A 23,833-nucleotide genomic window follows, 5' to 3' on the forward strand; every position below is an offset into this window, starting at 1 on the left:
CGGTAATTTGTACAATAATTCCATACTGTCCTCATGTTACTCTTGAGAGTTTGGAATCTTTTGCCGCCAAAATGCACTAATATACCGACATTTATTGAGTTTAGAAAAGCGTGTTTTGATTATTTCCGTGAGCAAGAGATGAATTGAATTGATGAATTTATGATTATATCTCATATTGTATTATTGTGTTATATTGTATTTTATTATTGTGTCATGAGATGAATTATTGAGAATAGTATTGTTGAAATTGTAAAGGAACATAAGAACAAAATTTTATACTATGTATTTTTTATGTATTTTTGTTTTTGATGGCCGTAAGAAGTCATGACTTCATGGCAAAATAAATTATATTATCTATCTATATATCGAAATACTCTGACTATAGTAATTTTTCTATAAATTTTTTGTGTAAAAAATACCGTAAAATTCTCTGCGTGTAGTTGAATGAAAAATTAATAAAAGATAAAAATGATTGAAATAATAATAATAATAATAATAATAATAATAATAATAATATAATCAAAGTAATAATAAAAAATAAAATATTAAGAATTATAATGAGCGATTGGGGTGTGCACTTTTGGATTTTCCAATATTTTATGTAATAACTAAAAAAAAACTTTCATTTACTGTCATAACTCATGCATAACCATATAATAAAGTAATTACCTTGTAATTTGATAAATCATCAACCGTACAAGCGAGTACAGCTTCCCTCCCCACAGGTACTGTCACATTTGATATCGGCAATACAAAGGTCGGTACTTCTGAAACATATTCACATCATCAAGAACACTGTATCAAGATTCATCCAACAATGTATCGCAATATACATAGACTGTCATTATCATTATCATTATAGTTATCAACTACATTGTCCAAAATCCTCGCCGAGCGAGCCCACATCTTCGGCACCGTCAGTTTCGTATCACAATATCATCGATAAACGCCACATAATTATAATAAAATTCAAATTGATCTCTACTATTATATTACCATAAATAATACGTTTATATTATGCATACATAGAGCTTGTGCTTACAAAAGAAAAATAACGTGACTGAGATGAATAAAATTTTTCGCCAGTGTCAGATAAAAATGTGATATTCACTTGCAAATATGCCGACTATATTCTTATGTAGTACAAATACATTTATATAGTGACAAAATGTAAATTTATATAAAGTAACCGTAAAAACACATAGCTATGTTCTCAAAGTAAATATTTCTTTTATCCAACCTTTTCAATGATCTAAGTCTACTTGTATTCATGGAAATCCCTTATAAGCAGGACATTCAAGATGTAGATGTCGCTGTTATAGTTGTAGTTACTGTTGTTGCAGCAGTAGTAGTAGTAGGAAGAAGGAGAGAAGGATACTCTACTAAGGTTGAGAAGGATATCAGGGTGTGCACTAACCGATAAGCACTGATCCCAATTACACGTCAGGGAGCAGTTTCCCTAGCTGAGCGGATCACGGATTACTCACTCCAGCTTCAGTATTACTGCTTGTTATTTAGCACTTGATACTCACTACTAAAAGTCGATATAGCAAATACTAAGGAGTACTATATGTATGTCATAATAACAATAACTTAGTTTTGGATGTTATTAAATAGCTAGTGGTGAAAACCGATATATAAAAATTATTGTTAGTTAATTGGTTAGTTGAAAGTATTTTCGCTTAACTTGAATTCTGGATTAAGTTGCAGTAGTTAATAATATTTATAGGATAATAGTAGGAGGAGCTAAAGTAGTAGGAGTAGTAGTAGTAGTAGTAGTACCTAGTTGATTTGAAATAAACTTTCAGTTAAATTGTAAAGTTTAATGAAAACTTTTATGAACATAATCCAGCGTGTTGCGTTTTACATCACGCATCAATACACTTTCAAACTAATGACAAACTTTATAGTTTAAACTTTTTCATTTTTTATAGACAACTAATTAATTTTGAGATGTTTAATTAAATCATAGCTGGATAAAATTATATAATTTATATTTACAATCCAGTTTTGTTTATTTTAATATCAACGTGACTCGGATTCACGGAACGGGAGATAAAAAAAAAAGGGGAGAAATTGTTGAGGGTGAGTTTGAAAGCTGCTCAACTGTTAATAATTGATAATGTTAGATGATGTATTTATTTTATCATGAAAAGGTTTATTTTACATATTTTTGGAAGACTTATTATATTATATATAGCGCTGTACAAGTTTTGGAGAGTGATTAATCGATTTTATGATTTAAGATTCCCAATTATTAATTATGTGTAACTTTAGTGAGGAACTAAATTTTCTTACGAACAGAAGCTTTTAGTTTTCTGTCTACTCTACTTCCGAAAAATTCGAGTTTAAATTTAGATAACTGTAGGAGAGTAGAGCTTGTGGAATTAAATATCAATTATTTTCTTTGATTATTTGCTGGGGTATTGAAGTATGCATTTTAATGAATAATCGTTAATTATGACTATTTGGTAATTACTTTTGAATATGTCATTATGACATTATTATTTAATATGATTGTATTAAAATGATTAAATATAATTATTTAAACTTATGATGAATCAACGTTTGTTTTAATAAAATCAAAATTCAATTTATGTTTGATTAAATATCTCGTTAATTAAATATGATCATTAGAGCAGTTAAATGTATAGTTTATGTTGGTAGAAAAAGCTGAGTAAAATAAATGTTTTTTTTATATTCAGGCAAAACGAAATATTCTTCGAAAAGCCTAAAAAATTTTTTTAATACTCCTGCGTTCAAAGTTTAATATTTGAAAGTCGTGTGGCGTAAAATAGGCCTTTCTCTCAATAATTGACGTACTATAGAACGATACATGAAAATCAGCTGTTTCACTTTTTAGCATGATTTTGCTGTGCTGAAAAGTAATTTGCTATAGACAAAAATAAATAGAAGAAATCATTTCTGTGTACACTTTATTTACCTGCGCATGTGTAACTCAAAATTAAAAATACTGTAGTGATTGATCGAAAAAATATTGTTCGACACGTGTGATTAAAACGAGAAATTTGGTATACTTGTATTGTCAACACTCGTCTTAGGTTATGTTACATTATCCACAAGAACTTACGCTCTCACTTGTGTGAAAAAGAGGTCCGTACCCCAGAAAACCAGAGTTTCATCTCAGACATTGAAATGAAATTTTTGAAATCTCGATGACGTACGGTCTATATAAAAAATTTCAGTTCAACTTTTTAGCTCTCATGTACGTAAAATAACATGGAAATTTGACGTAAAATTAAAGCTGCTATTTTATATCGAGTTTATATATTATTTCACATGTAGGATAGAGCAAAAAATTGAAATGAAATTTTTTATGTGTACTACTAGACGTCATCGAGATGTCAAATGTTTCATATATTTTTTTTAATTAAAATGTTGATCATCTAGAGAGTTCTCATCGAAGTCAATTTTAGCTACCTTAATTTTTGATCTTATGAATACGTGAAATACCTCCTGCATATTTGCCAAAAATTTTTAGATATTCTATTTTGTCTGATCTTTTCTCATGAATCATAGTTTCAAATGATAGGAGTATTTTGAAACTATTTAACAATTAAAGGGGAATTATTTTCTAGTAAATTTATACACGAGTTTATTACATTCACGCACAAGTTAAATAGCAAAGGATACTGTCGAGTATTCAATCGCGATAAGTGTATATGTGTGTATCATATGATGTGCTCATGCCACTTGGCTCAAGTAACTCGATAATTCAACATGACGTTACCCACAGGGATTGTTACCGAAGGGATTGCTGAAACTAGTATAAAGCAAGCAACCCAGCAACCAATTAGAACTATAGCTTGGGAGTATGAAACCTCATGATCCATATTTAACAATATCATGTGTATATAATGATCCGTGTTGTGACAACAATAATTAATGAACAAACAATAAGCATCTAGTGACACAAGATGCGTGATGTTTGTAAAGGTGTCTTTAGGTGTCGCCAACTTTTAACATTTTTTCATTAACTTTGTTTGCTTGTTTGTTCGTTTAGTTGTGTAATAAATTAAGCAAGTTTTTAATTGTTAATTTTTTTTTTTTATATTCCAATAACGAGTAAACGTAAAAGAATATTGCCAAAAACAGTTTAGAGCTCGGGAACTTTTAAAGCGCGATAAAGAAAAAAAAATGACTAAATGTACACAGCATCTGCTTCGTATTCTATCATCGTCAAGAAGCCGTGTGATTCTTTAAAAGGCAAAGTAATTTTCTGGAGAGGCTGATAATTTAATCAGTAAGAAGGTATAATGCTGCTTAATAGATTAAAATGATTGATGTAAGTGCTTTTAAATAAATATATGTATTTATATATATTGAATTTACTTTTTATTTACTAAAGTAATTGCATTGTCGGAATAAATTATTTAAATAGAGTGAAATCTTCTTTAGGTTTTTTTTTATTTAAGTTGACTATCATTTGAAACTTTAAGTCACTTAGAAGATAATTGAGATTAATTTGTAAGTAATTATACTTATTGTCGGAAAATAATAATAAGCGTTTTTTTTTTTTATAATCATTATGAATGCCACATTTATTTAAAAACATGAGAAAAATATTTGGGAAGTTAGATTTAAATATAAATAATAATTGTTCCCGTGAGTGACTTTAATCTATTTAAAAAAATTTTTATTAGACTGTTGACTATAAAGTACAAGCTAAACTTTTTTATCACGTACTAAAATGTGAAAAACTAGTGTACAGGAAATTTGTGTTAAAATTATGGAATAAATTGTTTGATAATGATTCTAAACTTATTCATTAATATTACTTATGATAATTTAATTTTCACTCTTTTATTGTCGGGCAATTATTTATTTATTACTGAAAAACAGAGTGAAAATATATCGAGTAAAGAATCTATGTATCAAGTTTCGCGGACAGCGTAATTTGAATTGAATTCGCTTTGTTAAATTTCGAGACTAAATAACGCTTTTGAGTTAACATAACTACAATCTAATGAGTTTATCTCGGTTGGCATTGCCTAGTCGGTGGCGGTAGTAGTCAACGTAGTTAATTAAACTTTTTTAAATTCTAAACCACATACAATAAATTACAGAGAAAACTTTTAATTAATCGATAAAAGGATTTTCAAACTGAATCTAATGCATTCCCGAACAAAATTAATACTTTCATTATTTTTATAATTATTTATTTAATTAAAATATCAGGAGGAGGGACGTGAAAAGGAGAACTCTCTGGAAAATGGACGTTTTATCTTGTACTCGCTAAAGTTTCCACTTTTCACTTATATTTGAAAAAATGTGACAAATATTTTATTGTCATTTGAAAAAAAAGTTTCTTTTATTTTTAGGCAAAACAGTGTAGCTCTAAAAAAAATGAAAAAAATTATTTTTGTCACCGAAATTTACGTGTGCTCAATTTTTCCCTTATTTGCAAATTAATCTTTGCAATGAATAATAGCATTTTAACTTCACTCAAACGAATATTTTAATGAATTAAGAAATTTCAGTATACTGTAAAAAAATTGCGGAGTGAAAATGGATTAGATCCGGAGTAATTTCGGAGCGACTGCATTGTATGATTGTTTATTTATTTAATCTCCTCGGAGTGAAATTCACTTCTTAAGGGAATTTATTTAAATTTAAAGCTCCGAATCAAAGTGAATGCGGATTGAAATAAAATCCACAATCACTCCAAATTCACTCCCGATTTTTTACAGCGTAAAATACCGTGTGATTAAATAGCATATATGCGAATTCACGGATGCATTATGAATAATAATTATATAAATACACATGAAATTTACGAGGTTTTATATTACTTAATAAATACCCACGATGAATCAATTACGGTATTACGGAATTATCGTCACGGGTGCACTCCAATCTCGGCTTATTTCCATTTTAGTCAATAGCCCGCCAGTATTTGCAGATGGAGTCTCATAAATTTCAAATGGGCTAAGTACTGTGTTATGTTTACTCAAAAGCCTTTCACCACTACTGTAATTCAACCGTTCAATGACATGTTCCCGGTTTATTATTTTTATTTCTATTTTTTAAATTACACTCAATAATTCAACTCACTACCCATATCCGTTACAATCAATTTGATGATTAAACTATTTATTTATTCTTTGACATTCTAATGTATTGAGTTAACTGATGGTAACTAAGTGCATCAAGTAAGCTCAATTCCAGTCTTGAAATCGTTTGATTTGATTGACCGCTTCTCTTTAGAGCTTAGCTTTGAGCCTGAGTATCGATTGTTCGCCATTTTAGTGGTCGCTTTGATCAAGTCGGCTGTTATAACTATATATCAGGTGCACAATAAATTATCGATTTATTGCATAGTTTTAAATAATAATATTTACTCTCTTGGATTAAAATTTTATTATTTAGATAAATTTAATATCCATGCAAATATTTTTTTTCACAATAAGCAAACTGGGTCGCCTAACAAAAGTCCGATCATGATAATTTTTTAAAATTATTTACGGGCTTTTTAGTCTGCAAATAATTATTTTATATCAATATAACTTAGTTACAGAAAAACATCTACAAAAATATATAAAAATAAGTAAAAAAAAAAAAATTGATGTTCACTATACATCACGTCTATTAAAAAAAAGAAATTGATTATTGTCAGTATATTATTGAACTGAAAATTTTATTTAAATTATGATAAAAAAAAAAACAAGTTATCGTTAAGAATGTATGATACTGAAGTTAGCTGACGTCTAATAATTTTTGGATTTTTTTCAGAATGATAAAATAAAAAAACAAATATTTGAAAAAATTGTACCTACAGTTTTTTTAATTTTCTACATGTGCATATTTTTAGTTTTTTTTTTTTTTTTGTGATTTGTCGGAAAAAAAATCCGAAAACAGTTAATTGTCTGTTAACTTCAGGATATTAGTGTGAATATAGCTGACAGTTCATAATTTCTTAAAATTTTGGAATAAAGAAATAAAGTGTAAGTAGAATACAAATTCAAAAAAACGTATGTAGATAATTAAAAAATTATTACGCGCATTTTCTGTAATTTCATCACTTTAATTACACGAAAAGAAATTTTTCTTAAAAATTACCGTTACATTCACTGTAATCGTGGGACGAATCACGACCTAATCATTTGTCGATAAGTGAGATAATTTTTAACTTTTTTTCACCAAATTTTACCGTAGTCTGTTGTAAATTTTATTCGGTTTTCGGTAAATTTTATGAAGTCTACCAAAAAATAAATAAATTTTTTCGTAATTTTTATTTCAAAAATGATAATAAATAAAAGCGCCGCATTATGCCCCACGTTTACAGTGAATTTAACGGTAATTTTTAAAGAAAATTTCTTTCCGTGTAAATTATTTATTTATTTGAAACATAAATTGTCTTATATCTGCTACAGTCACACTCATCTTCAGGATCATAGAAATTCTAGGTGTCCTTATTTGCCTTTCTTCTATAATTTTTTATGAAAAACTCAAGTTAGCCCGTTCGTTCTCGAGAGGTTTCTTTACCCTCTTCCTTTCTCTTTCAGAGAAAATTGATATTCTCGGTAACAATACTTTTTTTTTTTTATTTCAGTATATTTTAGTTCAAAAAGTAATCTAATATTTTATTAACGCTATCGTGTATGATTAATTAACGCGAGAGTTTGTTAGCTAAATGTTTACTAGAGTTTCATGGAGCAACAGAGCAAGCAAGTAACATGAGACATTCTCACGTTTTCAGTAATAAGTCATAGATAATAATCAAGATGGTCTATTTACATGTTAAGTGAGGGCAACAGCTTACGTAGTTCAGCAATATATCTACGGAAACACTTAGTAGTAATCGATATGAATTCAATGACCATTAGCCCATAATTTTCCGCTAATGCTATTAACAATTACAAGCTTAAACAAATTTGTCTAGTCCGTTTAATTATTTTTGGTATTTGCTGATGCAGTGTTTAATAAAATAGCGCAAACTCAAACAAAATATTGCAGATGGCAACGAGGATTTTATGTTTTTTAAATGCGAGATAATTTACATCGGTAGTTGGTTTTCTTTCAATCACGATACACCGTTCGAATAGACAATTCTGAAAGCCACGGTATCTGTAATTAGAGAAGCTTTAACTTTATTAACATATTCATGAGATTCAAAGATGCTAGTGCTTTAAAATTGCTGTCATTTATATATACATATATATATAAAAACTAGATAATTCAGGTCTTGGATTATACACGCCGGCAATATGAATATTCAAATTCACCAGAACTTAACTTTTGTCTTATTAAGTTAATTTTATCATTTGCTTATATTTAAATAACAATAAACAATTATTATATAAAACTTTATTATTTACTTATTTGTCATTAACCTTTTAAGTATACTTGGAATTTTTTTTTTTAATATCATTGTTATTTCAGATTATTACGAGAGTAATTACGGTGTAAGGATTTCAAAGCTTACGGAAAAAATGGAGTAACTAAAAATTTTGGTAAAGGAAAAATATAGATTCCTTTAAAATGATTTTCAATTATGAGCTAAAAAATATTTGGCCGAAAAAGAGTCGAAGTTATTGAATTTTTTTTAAAGAGGCCTAAATTTTGCTGAAGCCGAAGAATTCTAATGGAAAAAGCCGAAAGTTGGCGGAAAACGCACTGAAATTTTATGATTCTTAATAAACAGGCGGAAAATTGGCCGATAAATTAAGGCAGTCTTTTGACTACCATAGTATTTTTTTGTACGTAAAATTATAGAAATTTATCACGTTTTCGGCCATTTTTCGGCTTCGTGTTCATGGCTTGAGTCTTTTGTCGGCCACTTTTCGGCCGAAAATAAAGTTTATCATTCTCTGGCTTGAAATTATTCTACTTGGAACCCCATTTTACCTCAAAATAAAAAAAAAAATTTTTTTTCTTACTGGTAATTAAAAATTGACGAAAAAATTGCACATTGTCTTCATTAACCTCATATTGTCCGGCTTTTCCCTATATAGTACTAAATAAAAATAAACAATAGAGCGGAACATTATAACTGCCAAAACCACTTACTGACCTTTCCCAACTAAGAGAAATTTCAGTACAATGCTGCTATATCAACAAAATAATTATCGCATGCGCAATCTATATTTTGTTGACATACTTGTGTATTTTTTTTGAGCTTTTTCTACAATAACTAGTATACTTTTGAAAAATGGAATATGAACGCTAGTGTATTGGTAAAGCTGCCTGCGGCTCGTGTACCAATCGCAATTATGACACTATACATATACATACTGCACTCATTCAAACGAGTTGCATTAAGCACAATCATTTCACTCTTCGAGATTTTGAGCTGTCATAGACCACAAAACTTCGACAAAACTTAAGATTCAACGCTATTTCAAAACGTAAAAAAATTTGCAATTTAATGGATGGTAGATTTTCCTTTGACATGATCTAAAACTTTAAATTAAACTCACTGCAACACTGAAAGCGCAATTATTCAAATATGCTTGAACTGCATTTCTTCTGATAATTTTTTTTTTTGAATCGTCATCATTAAAATCTTCAGATAATTTATAACGCTGCTGGTTTCGTATTTGAAATAAAATACGGACCGTTGAATTGAAACCTTTATAAATTGAAGTGAATTGTTTGTACAGCAAGAATCTATTTGTAAAGCAAATATTTATATACGTATACACTCCGTTGTCTTATGTCTTATTGAAGGACATTAGCAGCTGGTTTCGTTGACATATGTGCGGCGAGATTACCTTTAGAACCAACTATACTCCTCTAGAGAGATTTGGAACTGTTCACAATGTACCAATATCAATTACCCTTAGTGACCATCTACTCCACCCACAAACGTCTGTTATCCCCTATCCTTACGGGACTATGTCCATGTTCATTCCACTCGATCTCGATACACACCCTAAATTAACTAAAACGGATTGCCGTACTCTAACTCCAAAACACATCCGTCTATTTAGCAATCAAATATTTCTTTACTCGTTCTGAGATTTACGTAACGTGTATTCTCCTTTATTTTATACTAGTCACATAACATGACAACAATCATCTATTTATTCTTTTGACTTTTGATTTTCATTTATTGGAATTAATATACAGGCACACATTATCATCAAACATCATAAATTCCCGGGTCAAAAATAAAACTTGATTCAGGCTCGCTTTACCTTATTTTCTTATGAAGTTATCGATTTGCCGACGATTTTTCGATAAGATCTCGACTTTTTTTACTTAAATTAAATTTTTTCAACTTTTTTCATCTTAGTTTGAACTTATCCGTCTTTACTTCAAAAACGATAGTCATTTGCCTTACTTTCGCCTTAATATATAAAAATTATGTCACCTTAGTTTTGACTTTTTCGCCTCATAATTTAAGTCGAATAAGTCAAAACCAAGTCAATTTCGACTTGATTTCAACTTTTTAGTCTTAAATCGTGACTAAGTAAGCCAGTTAAGTCTAAACCAAGGCGGAAACAATGTATTTCATATCTCCGTAAAAAAAAGTCGAGTTTGTCTTATGAAAAACGGCTCCAAATTTCGACTTGGTAAACTAAGTCGAAATCACGTTTTATTTTTGACCCGGGTTATAATGTATTATTTCAAAGAAAAAAAAATTTTCAGTGCTGAAAAATTTATCGTTTGAATTTATAAATTAAGAACGTTTGTATTAAAAATTAAAGGCCGAACTTTGAATGATGATGCTTATGATTGAACCCAATCCGTGATTGACTAATACAAATTATGACCGTACATTCTACGAGGATTGCAATTTCGGGCAGAATCTCTTGTACTCGCATACAATCCCATTGATTTTACTTTTTATTTTTTTTATTTATGCGTTTCTCCATTTGGTAATCTCGTGCAAAATTGAATTCATAAACCTGCCGTAGTTAATATGTGCTGTACGTTTTCACCTGATGTTACATCTGTGTTCTCTTTATTTGCAAACTCCGTATTATTATTTTTTTTATTTGTTACGCTTTTTTTATTGTTTTCATTCGTGCGGTATTGATATAGGTATTCGTATTGAAATCAGAATTTTTAACCTATCAGATATAAACTGACACACGAATGATGTAATTATTAAATGAAATATGATTAATTAAAATGAAAAATATTATAGAATGTTTCTCTATTTTTTGATCAAAATTAAATAAAAATAATAATAATAATAATATCGAAAGACCCGGGTTCGATTCCCGGAATAAACCACCATTGTTTTTTCTCGGCTTCTTTGTATTGTGGTATTGAATTCACTCACAGAACATAATAATAATTAATTAATTATAAAAATATTAACGTACAATTACATTGACTGTATATATATATATATATATATATATATATATATATATTAAGACGAGTAGATCGACAAAGGAGCTTGAAACAAGAGGGATACCAAAATTGAAAGAGAAAACATGAACTCAACTTTTGTTGAAACAAAAAGGTATTAACCACGAAGTAAAGTTGTTTTATATGTAACTGGTCGGTTAGAAAGTAAGTAATTAACTAAGTTGAATGAGTCACTTCGAGTTGGTGAAAATAAAGTTTGTTTCTTCTTTTCCGCACATTAGCAATCCCCAAAGTTTCATCCACCTTGTAAAGCCTATTTTATTTTTCCATTCATCTATTTGTTTAGTTGTTATTTAATTAATTAATATTTTTTTTTTTTTTCAAATGTCCATAACAAATGTATATTTAAATGTATATCTCAAGTTACTTTGGCTGTCTCTCGATTACAATCAGTAAGCAGAAAAATTCACGATAAAAAGTTTAAAATGTAAAATTTCAAGTCAGCGAAAAAAGTTTAAAAACTTTTTTCAAAAATAAATTCAACGAAACTTTGTATCCACTAGTAGTCGTACTTTTTATTTTTTATTTTTAACTCTTTTCATTTCTCTTGCTCTCTCTTTCTCGTTTATATTTTTTTCTTATACATCGGAACACTATAAATTTGTCACTTGAATGTCCTATCGCAGAAACGGACGATTTGTTGAATGTCAACATTTCACCGTAAGACGGAATGCTAGAAAGCAAATTGTACAAAGCTTGGCAGAAATATTCAACAACTCACTCGACGATCTCCTGGAATAAGAATTTTTTATTTTTCCTCTTTTTATCATTTCATCGCGTAGCATACCACCTTGATTCAATATATTGACTCGTATCTGTGTATTCACTAAACAAATACTTTCGCTGAAGATAACAAAATGTCATTTCATCGCTGCACACCTACATCTAACATCTATCCATAAATATATCCATATTCAAAGCAGAAAAGCAAGTGCTTTTATGGACAACTTGTCATCAATGACATTTCGAGTCTTTTATTCTGCATCAATCTTTATAACGGCTGTCAAAATCATTTAAAATATAAATCTATCATAAATGTATATTGCTGAATGACGTATACATATACAGATATTGCTATATTAAGCATCATATGTGATATATTCAGGACAACAAAAGAATAGAGAGACATAGAGACCTATACTGAAGTATTAATCACACGTATCTGTATAAATTCATAGTCATCATTTGATGATGAGATTGCATTTGATATACTGGAAACACACTAACTACTAAGCCTAATTGAAATCCGAGATATAACAAGATATTCTATTCTATGTATTCCGTCGCTCAATCGATACTTATATGAATCAATATATAGTCAAGTGCAAGTAATATTATCTTACTGCTAATTAATATTTGGGACATTAACCTGTTTCAAGTAACTAACTAATATTCGAAATCATTATTATTATTTCGTATAAGCTTACACAGTTAGAAATTTTGTGTTAAATTAAACACAAATCGTTTGTTGCAAATGGTCTACACAAATTTTTGTGTTAATTCAAGACATTGCGTTTGTGTTGATCTTTAACACAAATTTTATGTTAAATAAAATTGAAGACATAAAATCTGTTCTTTTGACAGAAAATTTGTGTACATTTCACAAAACATTTGTGTAAATTTAACACATTTTCGTGTTAAAATCAACTAATAAACATAAGCACATAACCTAACCAACTCAAGTATACTGATCTACCCTTAGTAGAACTTATGTCAATTTAGCGAACAATTGAACCAGGTCAGAAAGGTATGAAAGTTATCTAAATTTAATTGTAAAATGTATATCTTTAATTGTAAATAAATTATAATCCAAATTTCCCTGCAGACAATGCTTTGCTTGATTATAGTAATGAAGAATCGCGCGGAAACGTTTAGTCAAACAACACAAATTTTGTGTTAATTTTTGAATAACATAAGAAATGTGTTACATTCTAGATTTTCCAATCATTTAACATAAAAAATCTGTTAAAGTAAAATAACACAAAGGGTTTGTGTTGAATTAACAGATTTCTGTGTTAAAAATCAACACAAAAAATTTAACCAAATAATTTTTTAACACAAATACACAAAATTTCTACCTGCGTACATAATAATAAGAGAAAATATCTGTATAGGTGTATATATATTTTATATTCCATTTCATATAAATCTCCAACAGTATTTTACTAAAATAGCACGTTATATACAAATTTGAACTAGCATTTCGGTACATGAAACTCGAGCTCAGTTCCAGCCTTTATAATTCCCAGAAATCATTTTAGTTTGTTGCTGTCGGATGCGGTTTAATATCCCAGCTAAACTGCGACAGGTAGATCTTATATTAAATAAAAGCACTGAGAAATATATATTCTTCTTTCATCCCTACTTTCTCTTCCTAAATTTAAACTTGGCCTCCTATCCGTCTCCTTTGCGTTGCTGACAAACGTGCATACGCGAAGAAGAGATTTCCCTGATGAAATCGTCTCGAGGCAATTTCTATGGTTTCGTATCAGTGTGTATGTATGTGTATGGTTATACATACATCAGAAAAGGTTTTCTATCTTTCCTAGAATACCGCAAAAAGGTATGTATGTTAAAGAGCTTTCTGAAGAACCTCTAGTACATGCAGGCATGGATGTAGATGTATACGAAGCCTATATACTGTAACGTAGTACAGTATACTATGCAAGAGATGACTGTGATGTACTTATATCTCATGGAAAAAGATGTTCCACTAGTAAAGATTTTACGCACAGCCTTAGAACTCTCTAGAAACTGATGAGAATTCACTTTTTTTAACTTTTTTATACACAGATATGTACATAAACATATGTGAATTTTTATGTATATGAATGCATCTTAGACGGAAAATGGATTGCTGTACATCATCGCATTCTTTACACTTTATGCCGCAATTTTTTTCACATACTTTCATTTGCCGAGTAATCCTTTTTAAAGAACACGGAAACATCTATTTGGATCCACATGCTCTACGTAACATAAAATCAAATTCTCTTTATATTTTTATCACACCATTAAAATATGAACACAATTATCAAAGTATAATAATGGATTTCTTTTAAATATCTATTTTCTTCAACTACCTCTTAGTAAGTAGACCAGCGATTAAATCTTCAACGGAATTAAATTAAAATATTTCCTGCGGTGTAATTAGTATTTATGGTTACTAAAACATTAAAAAAACTTTTACAGTCACTTAACATAGCTTTTCAATTTATCGCATATTTTAACAGTTTTCAAGTGCAAAAGAGTGCGAAATATTGCCACTTTTCTCAATGCTTTGCATAAGAATTTTTTTTTCTCTACTCAACATTCACTCGATGCTCTCGAGCTTGAATAAGACGATTTGCTAGACAAAGGAATATTTCTATAGAACATAAAAAAAGAAGGCAAGGCTTAGTTTTGTACTAATATTTGGCTCTTTGAAAGTTTTATATTTTTTTTTTATCATTGTTATTATGAAAATCTACCACATAACTTTTTTTAAAACTATTTTTTTTTTTCTTAAATACTGCACTGATAATTAAATTGGTACAAAACGTTTGGAGAAAAAATCAGACGGTAATTTAACTTGACTTTGTAATAGGATTCCTAGTCAAAGAGAATATTCTAGAGTTTCTGCATTGACTAACAATTAGCTGCTATTACCATTAACCCATGCGAAACTTGTACGAACGTTGCAGTCGTGAATACAAAAATATTCTTCTATGTGGTAATTATCTTTACCAACACTTTATATATACCTATATACGTTAGGGTGTCCCAAGAAAAAAAAAATTTTTTTTTAACGTCTTATGGGCTCAAAAGTAACTTCATATTATAAAAAGAATCCTCATAAAATTTTAGCCAGATATCTTTAAAATTGAGCTATCACAAAGGGGGGTCCCCTTTCCCATTTAAAATACACGGGAAAATTTTTCATTTTAGTTTTTCGTTATTAAGACTATGAAAAATTTGTTTTACTAAATTTCACCTAGTATAATTTTGTAGGGAATTAAATTCTCTACAAATAAGTGCTGATGCATTATGTACGTCAAACGAACTGGGAAAAAGTTACGGGGCTTCAAAAATCAACAAAAATTTAGTTGACTCAGTGTTAGATTTTTTTTTATTAATTTTCATTCTTATTGCATCAAAATATTTTTTTTTCAAATTCTTACGATCATGCTCGTGTAGGAAATTCAATTTTCTACAAAAAGTATCTGATATCATATATACGTCAAATGAATGAGAAAAAAGTTACAGGGCTTTAAATATCAACCATAATATACGAATGTATGTGTGAAAAATTTATTACAAAAAATCCTTTTTCAAAAATTTCTAAAGTGTCGTTTATCACTTTTATAATTAATTTAGGTAATTTAAAATACGTGAGATGGATTCTTACAAATTTTTTGCTTCGGTGCCTTTATTTTGAAATTTTTTTAAAACTATTCTTCCGACTTTATCTTACATTAAAGAGAGTTTGTTCATTTTTGATAAATAGGGAAGACCAGGACACGACGGCCCATCCAAACTACTAATTATTTATTGTGGCTACTGAGCACCAGGTCCAGATGGTTGATCATCTCTAATAAATCCATCATAATATTCCCATAATTTCAAAAAGAAATTTCCGGGACGCGATGTATCACTTCCAAATAATGATAAAAAAAAATTTAGAAATATTTTTTTTCTAAATAACTGTATCCTTTAATTCTACTTGTAATCGATAAATCATTGATAGATTATCGATGTGTATGACAAAAAAAATTTATGTCTCTTTTATGTTTTTCAGTTGTAAGCTGGAAGTAAAATACCCAGCGTATTCATAAGTTCAGGAGGTAGATGATTTAGCGTACCCATTTACCTGGCTCTTGTATATGTATATAAAATTCTATGTGTTATACAATATATTTTATAACAATATAGTAGTAGTAGTAAATCTAAACACATTTATCGAGCCATTTAATCGTTCACGACAAATGAATAAATCCACGGTCTTTCTTTAATTACCCTACAACTACCGCCTCAGAGGCTTTGCTTCTTACTTGAATATTCTATTTTATTGCTGTAATTAATGTTAAGCACTCGTTTTAATTTATCACATTATTCATTTATTCGTAATTAGCGTTTGCATAAAGACCAAATTTACTTTAATTTATCCTTATCATCGCCTTTATTATTTTGTAATTATTGAATCTATTATCATCGTCATCTATTTTAATGATTGTGTATTAAAGATCATAAACCATTTTTTCACGTATTGATACATCATGTAAATTATAGCTTACCAATGACTTTTCAGAGCGCACGAAAAATAATAAATAAAAAAAAACATGACACAGCTTCAATTTATACTCGTGTTTGTGAGAAGGTTATATAAAAGTCACTCTTTAATGTTTCCCCAGTGTGAAAAAAAAAACATTTTTTTTTTTTACGGCACTATTAGAATTGAAGAGGTCTCTATATATCTGTCAATGTTAAATATATTACATTTTCCTTTTAAGTTATTACAACAAAATGAAAATTTCTTTAATAATCTAAATATTAAAAAAAAATTATTTTCTAATATAAAAACGTATATTTTCTGTGCACAATATATTCTACGTAAAAAAATATATTATTTACTTTTTGGTGTTGATTGACGTAAAAAATACTAGTGATTATGATGAATATCATTGAAATTCACTCCGAAGGGGAGTTTTATTCAACATTGAAAATCCGGTTTGGAGTAAAATCCACTCCTAAAAGATGTATATTTTTATATTAAAACTCCGAATTAGAGTGAATGCAGGTTGAAGTGAAATTCAGTTAATTCCAAAATTACTCTGCTAAAAAAACAGACTCCTCATTTACTCCGTATGCATAGTGGTTGTTTTTAAAACTCCGGAACTGAGTTTAAGTAAAATGTTTAACCCAATTCTGGGGTCCAGTAATCGCTTCGAGTGACCTACTGTGCCACCAACTCGGAAAACTCGTGTAACCCGATCCGAAAAAAAGTATTCGCCTATCTAAGAGCCTGTTTTGTTTAAAATCTATGCATATCCACTTTACTAAATTTTATTTCCATAATTAACTCCTATTGCTATTTGTATTATGGGTTTGTATCCAATTTAACCAAATGAAGAATTATTATAAAAAAAAATCTGAAAACCGCCTGACCCTGCGGACCAGCCCCAAAACTTCCCGCTGTTTTTGAGCTCAGGGAGCTCTTCGAATTCAAAAATTTATTAGGCCGGTAAACCGTACCTTCACTGAAATATTATATTTTTTGTCCGACGATATCTTTGGAACGAATGAACCGATTTGAACGTTCTTGGTGGCAATCGAAAGGGTTCAACAAGACTTAAAACTGATTACATTTTGAGGTGAATCTGGCCAGTGGTTTATAAGTTATACGCAGAAAACCAAAAACAAAAAAATTTTTAGTTTTCATTCTTCGTATAACTCGTAAACTATATGATCGATTTAACCCAAAATCTAATCTATCCTAAGTTTTGGTGAGCTCTTTCGATTGCCACCAAGAACGTTTAAATCGGTTGATTCATTCCAAAGATATCGTCGGACAAAAAAAAGATCACACACACACACACATACACACGGACGTCCATCCGGGAATAGTCAGAATAGCTTCCTAGGACCTCAAAACGTCGACATCTGATGGAAATTCGATTTTCGAAAATCGGACCGAAACCAATAACTTCCCTTTTTTGAAAATTTGCAATTTTCTTAGCGGGAAGTTAAAAAAACGATACAATAACATAATAAAATCCGTCATTACTCCGAATTTTTTACAGGGTACGTTTCACTATGCTTGATATATTAATTATACTCTACTAATTGATTATACAATAATTATGAAATAATATAATAATTGAGTCATGAAATAATTGAAATAATTGAGGGTGAACAACCTCGTGAATATTAATAATTTTTCAAAAATACGTTTCAATCTGTTTTTTTTTTTTTTTTTAATGAAATATAACATTACAATATTCCATTTCATAAATTAAAATTTCGAATAAATTTAAATGAGGGCATATAATACGTGATTGAAAATTGATCATTTGCAAAAACCCTTAAAATGATATGAATACTCCATAAATTATTTTTTTTACCTCCAATACATACAAAAAATAATTTTTTTCGTCTCATAATGTTTAAATAAATTAATGTTAAGTTGAAACTGTAAATGCCGAAAGATTATTGTAATGGATAAAAATGCATTTATATTATAAACGTTTATCATTATTATGTTTTTTTATTTTTTTTGCAAAACCACCACAGAAGAATGCATTAAAATGTCACAATGCAATAAAACCCTCCATTCGCTATATTCATTCTCGGAGATAGCACTGTGTAGTATTTGTAGTACAGAAAGCAAGTGAAGGAACCGTCTAACATTTTATGTGACGACTCAGTCGACCTCATTTCTATCTCACATGTCCAGGACCGTTGACCCGACAAACGTGTTTTGGTAACGTAGGGTGTATGCTACTCTAATTCGACTCTTCTTTATGTGTATATATATATATATATATATTCAAAACGAAACAGGAGACTCGTGGGATACCGCGTCACTTTGCAAAATACCGTGAATGATTGAACAAACAGAAACAACTAGAGAATATAACCATTCACTGTCAGGTACAATATTCTATATTTACTGGCAGCTTTGTTCCTACCTTCTTGTTTCAGCTTTAAACTTTAAACTCTTGAGTGTTTGCATTCATCATAAATGAACTACTTTTCAAAACTCTCATAAAAGTGACAGAAAAATTATTATTGCAACTATTATTGTAATCACTTGTATTATATGTTCTCATTTTTCTTCTGATAAAAATCCAACTAATCCATGGATTTATAAAACTATCCCTGGAAATTATCTTATCAAAAATAAATACCCCAACTTTAAATGAGTTCCATTCAAATATTTTGAATACTCGTTTTTAATCTAGGTATGGAGTAATAAGCTTTGCTTTTACATTTTAATGCTGGTACCTATTTTTTTTTACTTTTGCAACGAATTCATTTTATTCATCTTCTTTAGTCTATATATCTCTCAATGCTACTTCAGTGCATATGTATGTATGTGTGTGTGTATATGCATGAACCAGAAAACGCGGCATCAAACTAGTGTGGCCTATTAGAGCTCACCTTATTCTCCAGAGAGAATTTAGCAAAACCTCGTCTGATGGTAGACTGCACTCCATCCTGCATACCTCCACTAATCCTTCGAGATAAGACATCGCGATTCCTGGAGGTTACTCATCCTTTTGCAAAGCCTAGGAAGTGTAGAGGTAAAAATAGAGGAAAAAAAATGTAAGAGATTTAAGGAGAGAGACTAAGTCTTGCACATAGAATAGTTGCTACCACTCATGAATCTATCTTTCTCGTTTTCTTATTTTCTATCTATTTCTTTTTCTCCATCCCACTACTTCTTTCCTGCTTGCTTGCTTTATCTATTCCCGAGAAGATATCGATTTCACTCGCTAATGCTCTCCCGCGATGCTCTAACTTCTCCATCGAGAGATGGAAGTAATTTTATGCAGATACAGATAAACCGATTTTCTTACCCCAAATCGAATTACAACCATGACCTTTATAGTTCAATTCGTTTATGTTTTATTACACCAATTTGATTTTTTGTTCTTTAACAAAAATTCATTTTTAATTTCCTTCCTTATAAATCACTTGCATCAAAACAGTTTAAATTTTAGTGATTTTTTAAAAGAAAAATTCATCAGTTCTCTATTTTAAATAACTTTTGCTTATTTCAATTTCAAATTTGATTCAACAAAACCACTAGTGAAAAAAAAAATCTGCAATATTCTTTTCTATTGAAATAAACTCCATTATAAATAATATGAAATGTCTGTGGCCAAGAGAGATTTGATGTTTCATTACGGATGTAAAAAATGAGAAAAAGGAAATTTTTAAAAATATAAAATTCATATTACATATAAATATAAGCATTCAGTTGAAATTAAAATGAAATTAAAAAATTTAATTCGAATTTTTACAGCACATCGCAGGCCAAGTATTGAAGTATTAATATAACTATAGAATTATCCATTTATAAAATAATGACTGTTGAAAAAAAATTATTTCCAGTTTTATTACAGAGCAACTACTGATACGTATCATAAATTCATTATATATATTGCCGATGAAAATAAAAATAAAATCTGGTATATTATAAAAATAACAAGCTACGCTCTATATCCAAGACATAATTGGTTGAGAATTTTGATGCCAATCAATTATTTATTCTACTACGCATTTACAAAACAAAAAGAATTACAAAAAAAAAAAAAACATTGTGTCAATATTACAAACTGTACTCTACAATTGTTATATTTATATTACCACGAGTTGTTCAAATAAACTATTGATAAATTTTCGATAACATGAAAACGAAAAAACTTCAATGCCTGTGCTTGGGTACTCAAATTTTTTTTTTTTTTTTTTTTCAATAATTAGATAGATTCACTTCCTTAACGTTACAAGAGAAATTATCGAATCAATATATATTTCAAGAAGCTCAAGAATATATATATAGATATAAATCTATATAAAGTTAAGAAATATCCTTGAGAATTTTCACAATTGTCTGCAGAGGATTATTCATTGAATATCTCATCAAGAATTTCCAATCTATAAATTTTGGTTGAAACTTTACTACTTGGTCTTCTTCACTTGTATTCTTGTTATTCTTATTTGAACGTGCATTCGAGCTCTGCCGTATCTCGTTTCTGTACAGTTCGTATAATTGGTTATATAGTTTTGTATTTGCCTATACCTGCTTCAAACTATAGATTTTATAAATACACAACTTTAGTTTCCATTGTAATAGAGTTTCTTATTCTGCAATACAGCCTCGTTATAAAGCGGAATTGAAATGCTTGAAGTAAGTCAAAGAATAGAACAAGAGTTCATGAAAAATAAAAAAAAACGAAGGATATACATGTACATAGAGCCAATCATATCAATAACTCGTAAGAAACTTCAATGATAGCTTTTTAAAGTTCCGTTAACTGAAAATGGCTTCTTTCCAAAAATTTTTTCAATTTCAATGCATGCTTATAAAACGAATATCATTACCTTAGTTCTAAAAGGTCTTAACCCACAAATTTTAAACATTAATGTTTTTATAAAAATCAAATATATACACGGTAAGAAATATTTTGTGGATATCACTATGCCAGTATGGGCGTAAACGCCATACTGTATGGTATCGAAGATTTTTATAGGTTATAAAATTGTATGCATACATGATTCGACCATTGCGGAAATAGTAACATTGGCAATAGTTGGCGCGGACGCCGCAATGTCAGTATGGCCGTCAGGCCCATGCTGCATTGCCGTATTCACATTGCTTCTGGCCAGAAATTATGGCGGGAAAAACTAGTGGCATTGTGCTCTCAGCATTGCAGTATGGGTCTCAGGGCCCTGCTGTTTCACCATGCCTGCTATCCATACGTGTAAGCAATATGATAGCTCCAGTACTATAGGGGAGGGAGGGGCAAAGAGGGGTACTTAAGGAAATACCAAGTTTTCGAGGACTCAAATACGCTAAATCTTTTTTTTTTTAATGATATTCAAAGTAAATAGAAGAAATTTTCAGTTACGGTTGAAAAAAAAAATTTTTCATTTCTGCGGGCAAAGTGGGGAACCCCCTAAAAAAGGAAAAAAAAAAAATTTCTGGATTTTAAACGAATTTGATTAAGTTGAATTTTTTTGTAAGTAATTTACATAAAGAAAAATGATATTTTACATGTTTATTGGAGACAAAAGAAGAAAAAAAATTTTTAATAGTTTTTATCATAAAACAAACGTCATTAATATTTTTCAACTGACGATAAATTTTTGAAAAAATTTACCAAAAAAAATTCAAAGTTACGCTTAATTATATTTACAGAAGTGATTTTGGAATGTTTAAAAACCATTTAAAATATAAAATTTTTTTTTATAAAATTTTGGGAGTACCCCGTTTTACCTACCCTACCCCCTTTTGCCCCCCTTTCCCCTACAGTATAGTAAATAATGCCATACTTCTGGGACTCTCTACAATACTGTCTTGGAATATTTCACATACTATTTTAGTATCTGTCTTGAGACCATACCAGCATGATGTTGAACACCATGCATTTCTTACCGTGTATCACATTTTCTAAGATATCGTTAACTATTTGAGTTACTTTTAATCATAAATATGCTTTTTATGCGTTTCAAATCACGTGTATCCTTTTTCAGTCATTAAGTTTACACTCCGGATTTACTCCATGTTCACTCCGCTCATTTTTTACAATAAAGGCTGCGTGTTTTGGGAACTAAATGAGTCATGGATAATTCTTCAAGAATTTGTAATGCATAGTAATAAATAAATATATAACTTTTATAAATGCGAAGGTAACAATTATAAATACTTCAATGTTGACATATTTTATTGGTGAATCCCGAGGGAAAGCTTCAAACTCGCAAGAGTCTTGAATAATTTCACATTTCCGTTCGAGCTCGTAAACTTTTCCGACAACTTTGTTATTTATTTATTCTTGATTTGTCTCCTGTCAATTAAACAGTGACATTTATCACTTGATTAAATTTATTTGGATTCTATAAATGAAGTTTGTGGAAATGAATAATTATTATATTAAATTATTCACAAGAAATGTGTACAGTCTAACTTTTTCTTTGTTAGCTTGTAGAGCGAAAATGGATGACATTATTTCTGTTCAAATAACCCACGGGATTATTGGATCAATTTTTAAAATTGAATCAACACAGTACAGTCGAATATCGATATATCACTATTTGTGTTCCACTTGCCCTATTTACTCTCATCGATAGTATTAACAGACATGATAATAATTTAAGCTGAGTCAAAAATAGTTAAAATTTTTTTACACTTATCAATTTTTGATTTCCCACACTGTACTATCTTAAAATGAATCAGTGAAAAATGCTGCAAATCAGTGAATATTTATTGCGAATCAGTCCCGAGTATATCACTGATTCAATCAGTGATATACTTGGGGCTATTTATGAAAATTTTCACTGATTCATTTTAAGAGAGTAAAAAATTGAGAGTGAATCCGGATTTTGTTTCACTCGGAGTTCCGGAGTTTAAAAAAAAATCACTCCGCATGCGGAGTGAATAAAGATTTATTTAATGACTTAAATAATTGTCACTATTATCGAATTTACTTTACGGAAAAAAAAGATTGACAATAATTGTAGTTCAACTCCTAATTATTTATGTTATGTTTAATAATTAATGTCGTTTCAATCAGTAAAATCATTATTTTAATGTTTAAACTGCTATAATTAACAGTTAATCGTTGAAATATACTACTTGACTATTTAAAATTACTACTTAAACCTTAAAAAACTACAAGACACTTGTCAAAAAAATACATCTGTTATTAATTTCTTACGTTCTACTCCATAATGTTTACTAATATTCAGTCTAGGCGCGCTGTTGATGAGAATCTGAGTATTATTT

The 23,833-nt window shown here is 29.4% G+C and overlaps 1 protein-coding gene and 1 long non-coding RNA gene across 4 annotated transcripts in view; one reads left to right on the plus strand and one right to left on the minus strand.

Moving 5' to 3' along the window:
- The window catches only part of LOC130668354 (opioid-binding protein/cell adhesion molecule homolog), a 103,508-nt gene that overhangs the window by 32,735 nt on the left and 46,940 nt on the right, over window positions 1–23,833 (minus strand). For 2 of the 3 annotated variants that reach the window (XM_057470602.1, XM_057470601.1), the window contains exon 2: window positions 670–767. In XM_057470602.1, the coding sequence (XP_057326585.1) occupies window positions 670–767 (98 nt within the window). The remainder of the gene's footprint in view (window positions 1–669; window positions 768–23,833) is intronic. The other variant, XM_057470603.1, reaches the window with a different exon arrangement.
- Window positions 1–23,833, plus strand: part of LOC130668355 (uncharacterized) — a 77,348-nt gene that overhangs the window by 16,447 nt on the left and 37,068 nt on the right. The window lies entirely within an intron of this gene.

Source organism: Microplitis mediator, chromosome 5 (genome assembly GCF_029852145.1).
Source record: "Microplitis mediator isolate UGA2020A chromosome 5, iyMicMedi2.1, whole genome shotgun sequence".
Lineage (NCBI taxonomy): Eukaryota > Metazoa > Arthropoda > Insecta > Hymenoptera > Braconidae > Microplitis > Microplitis mediator.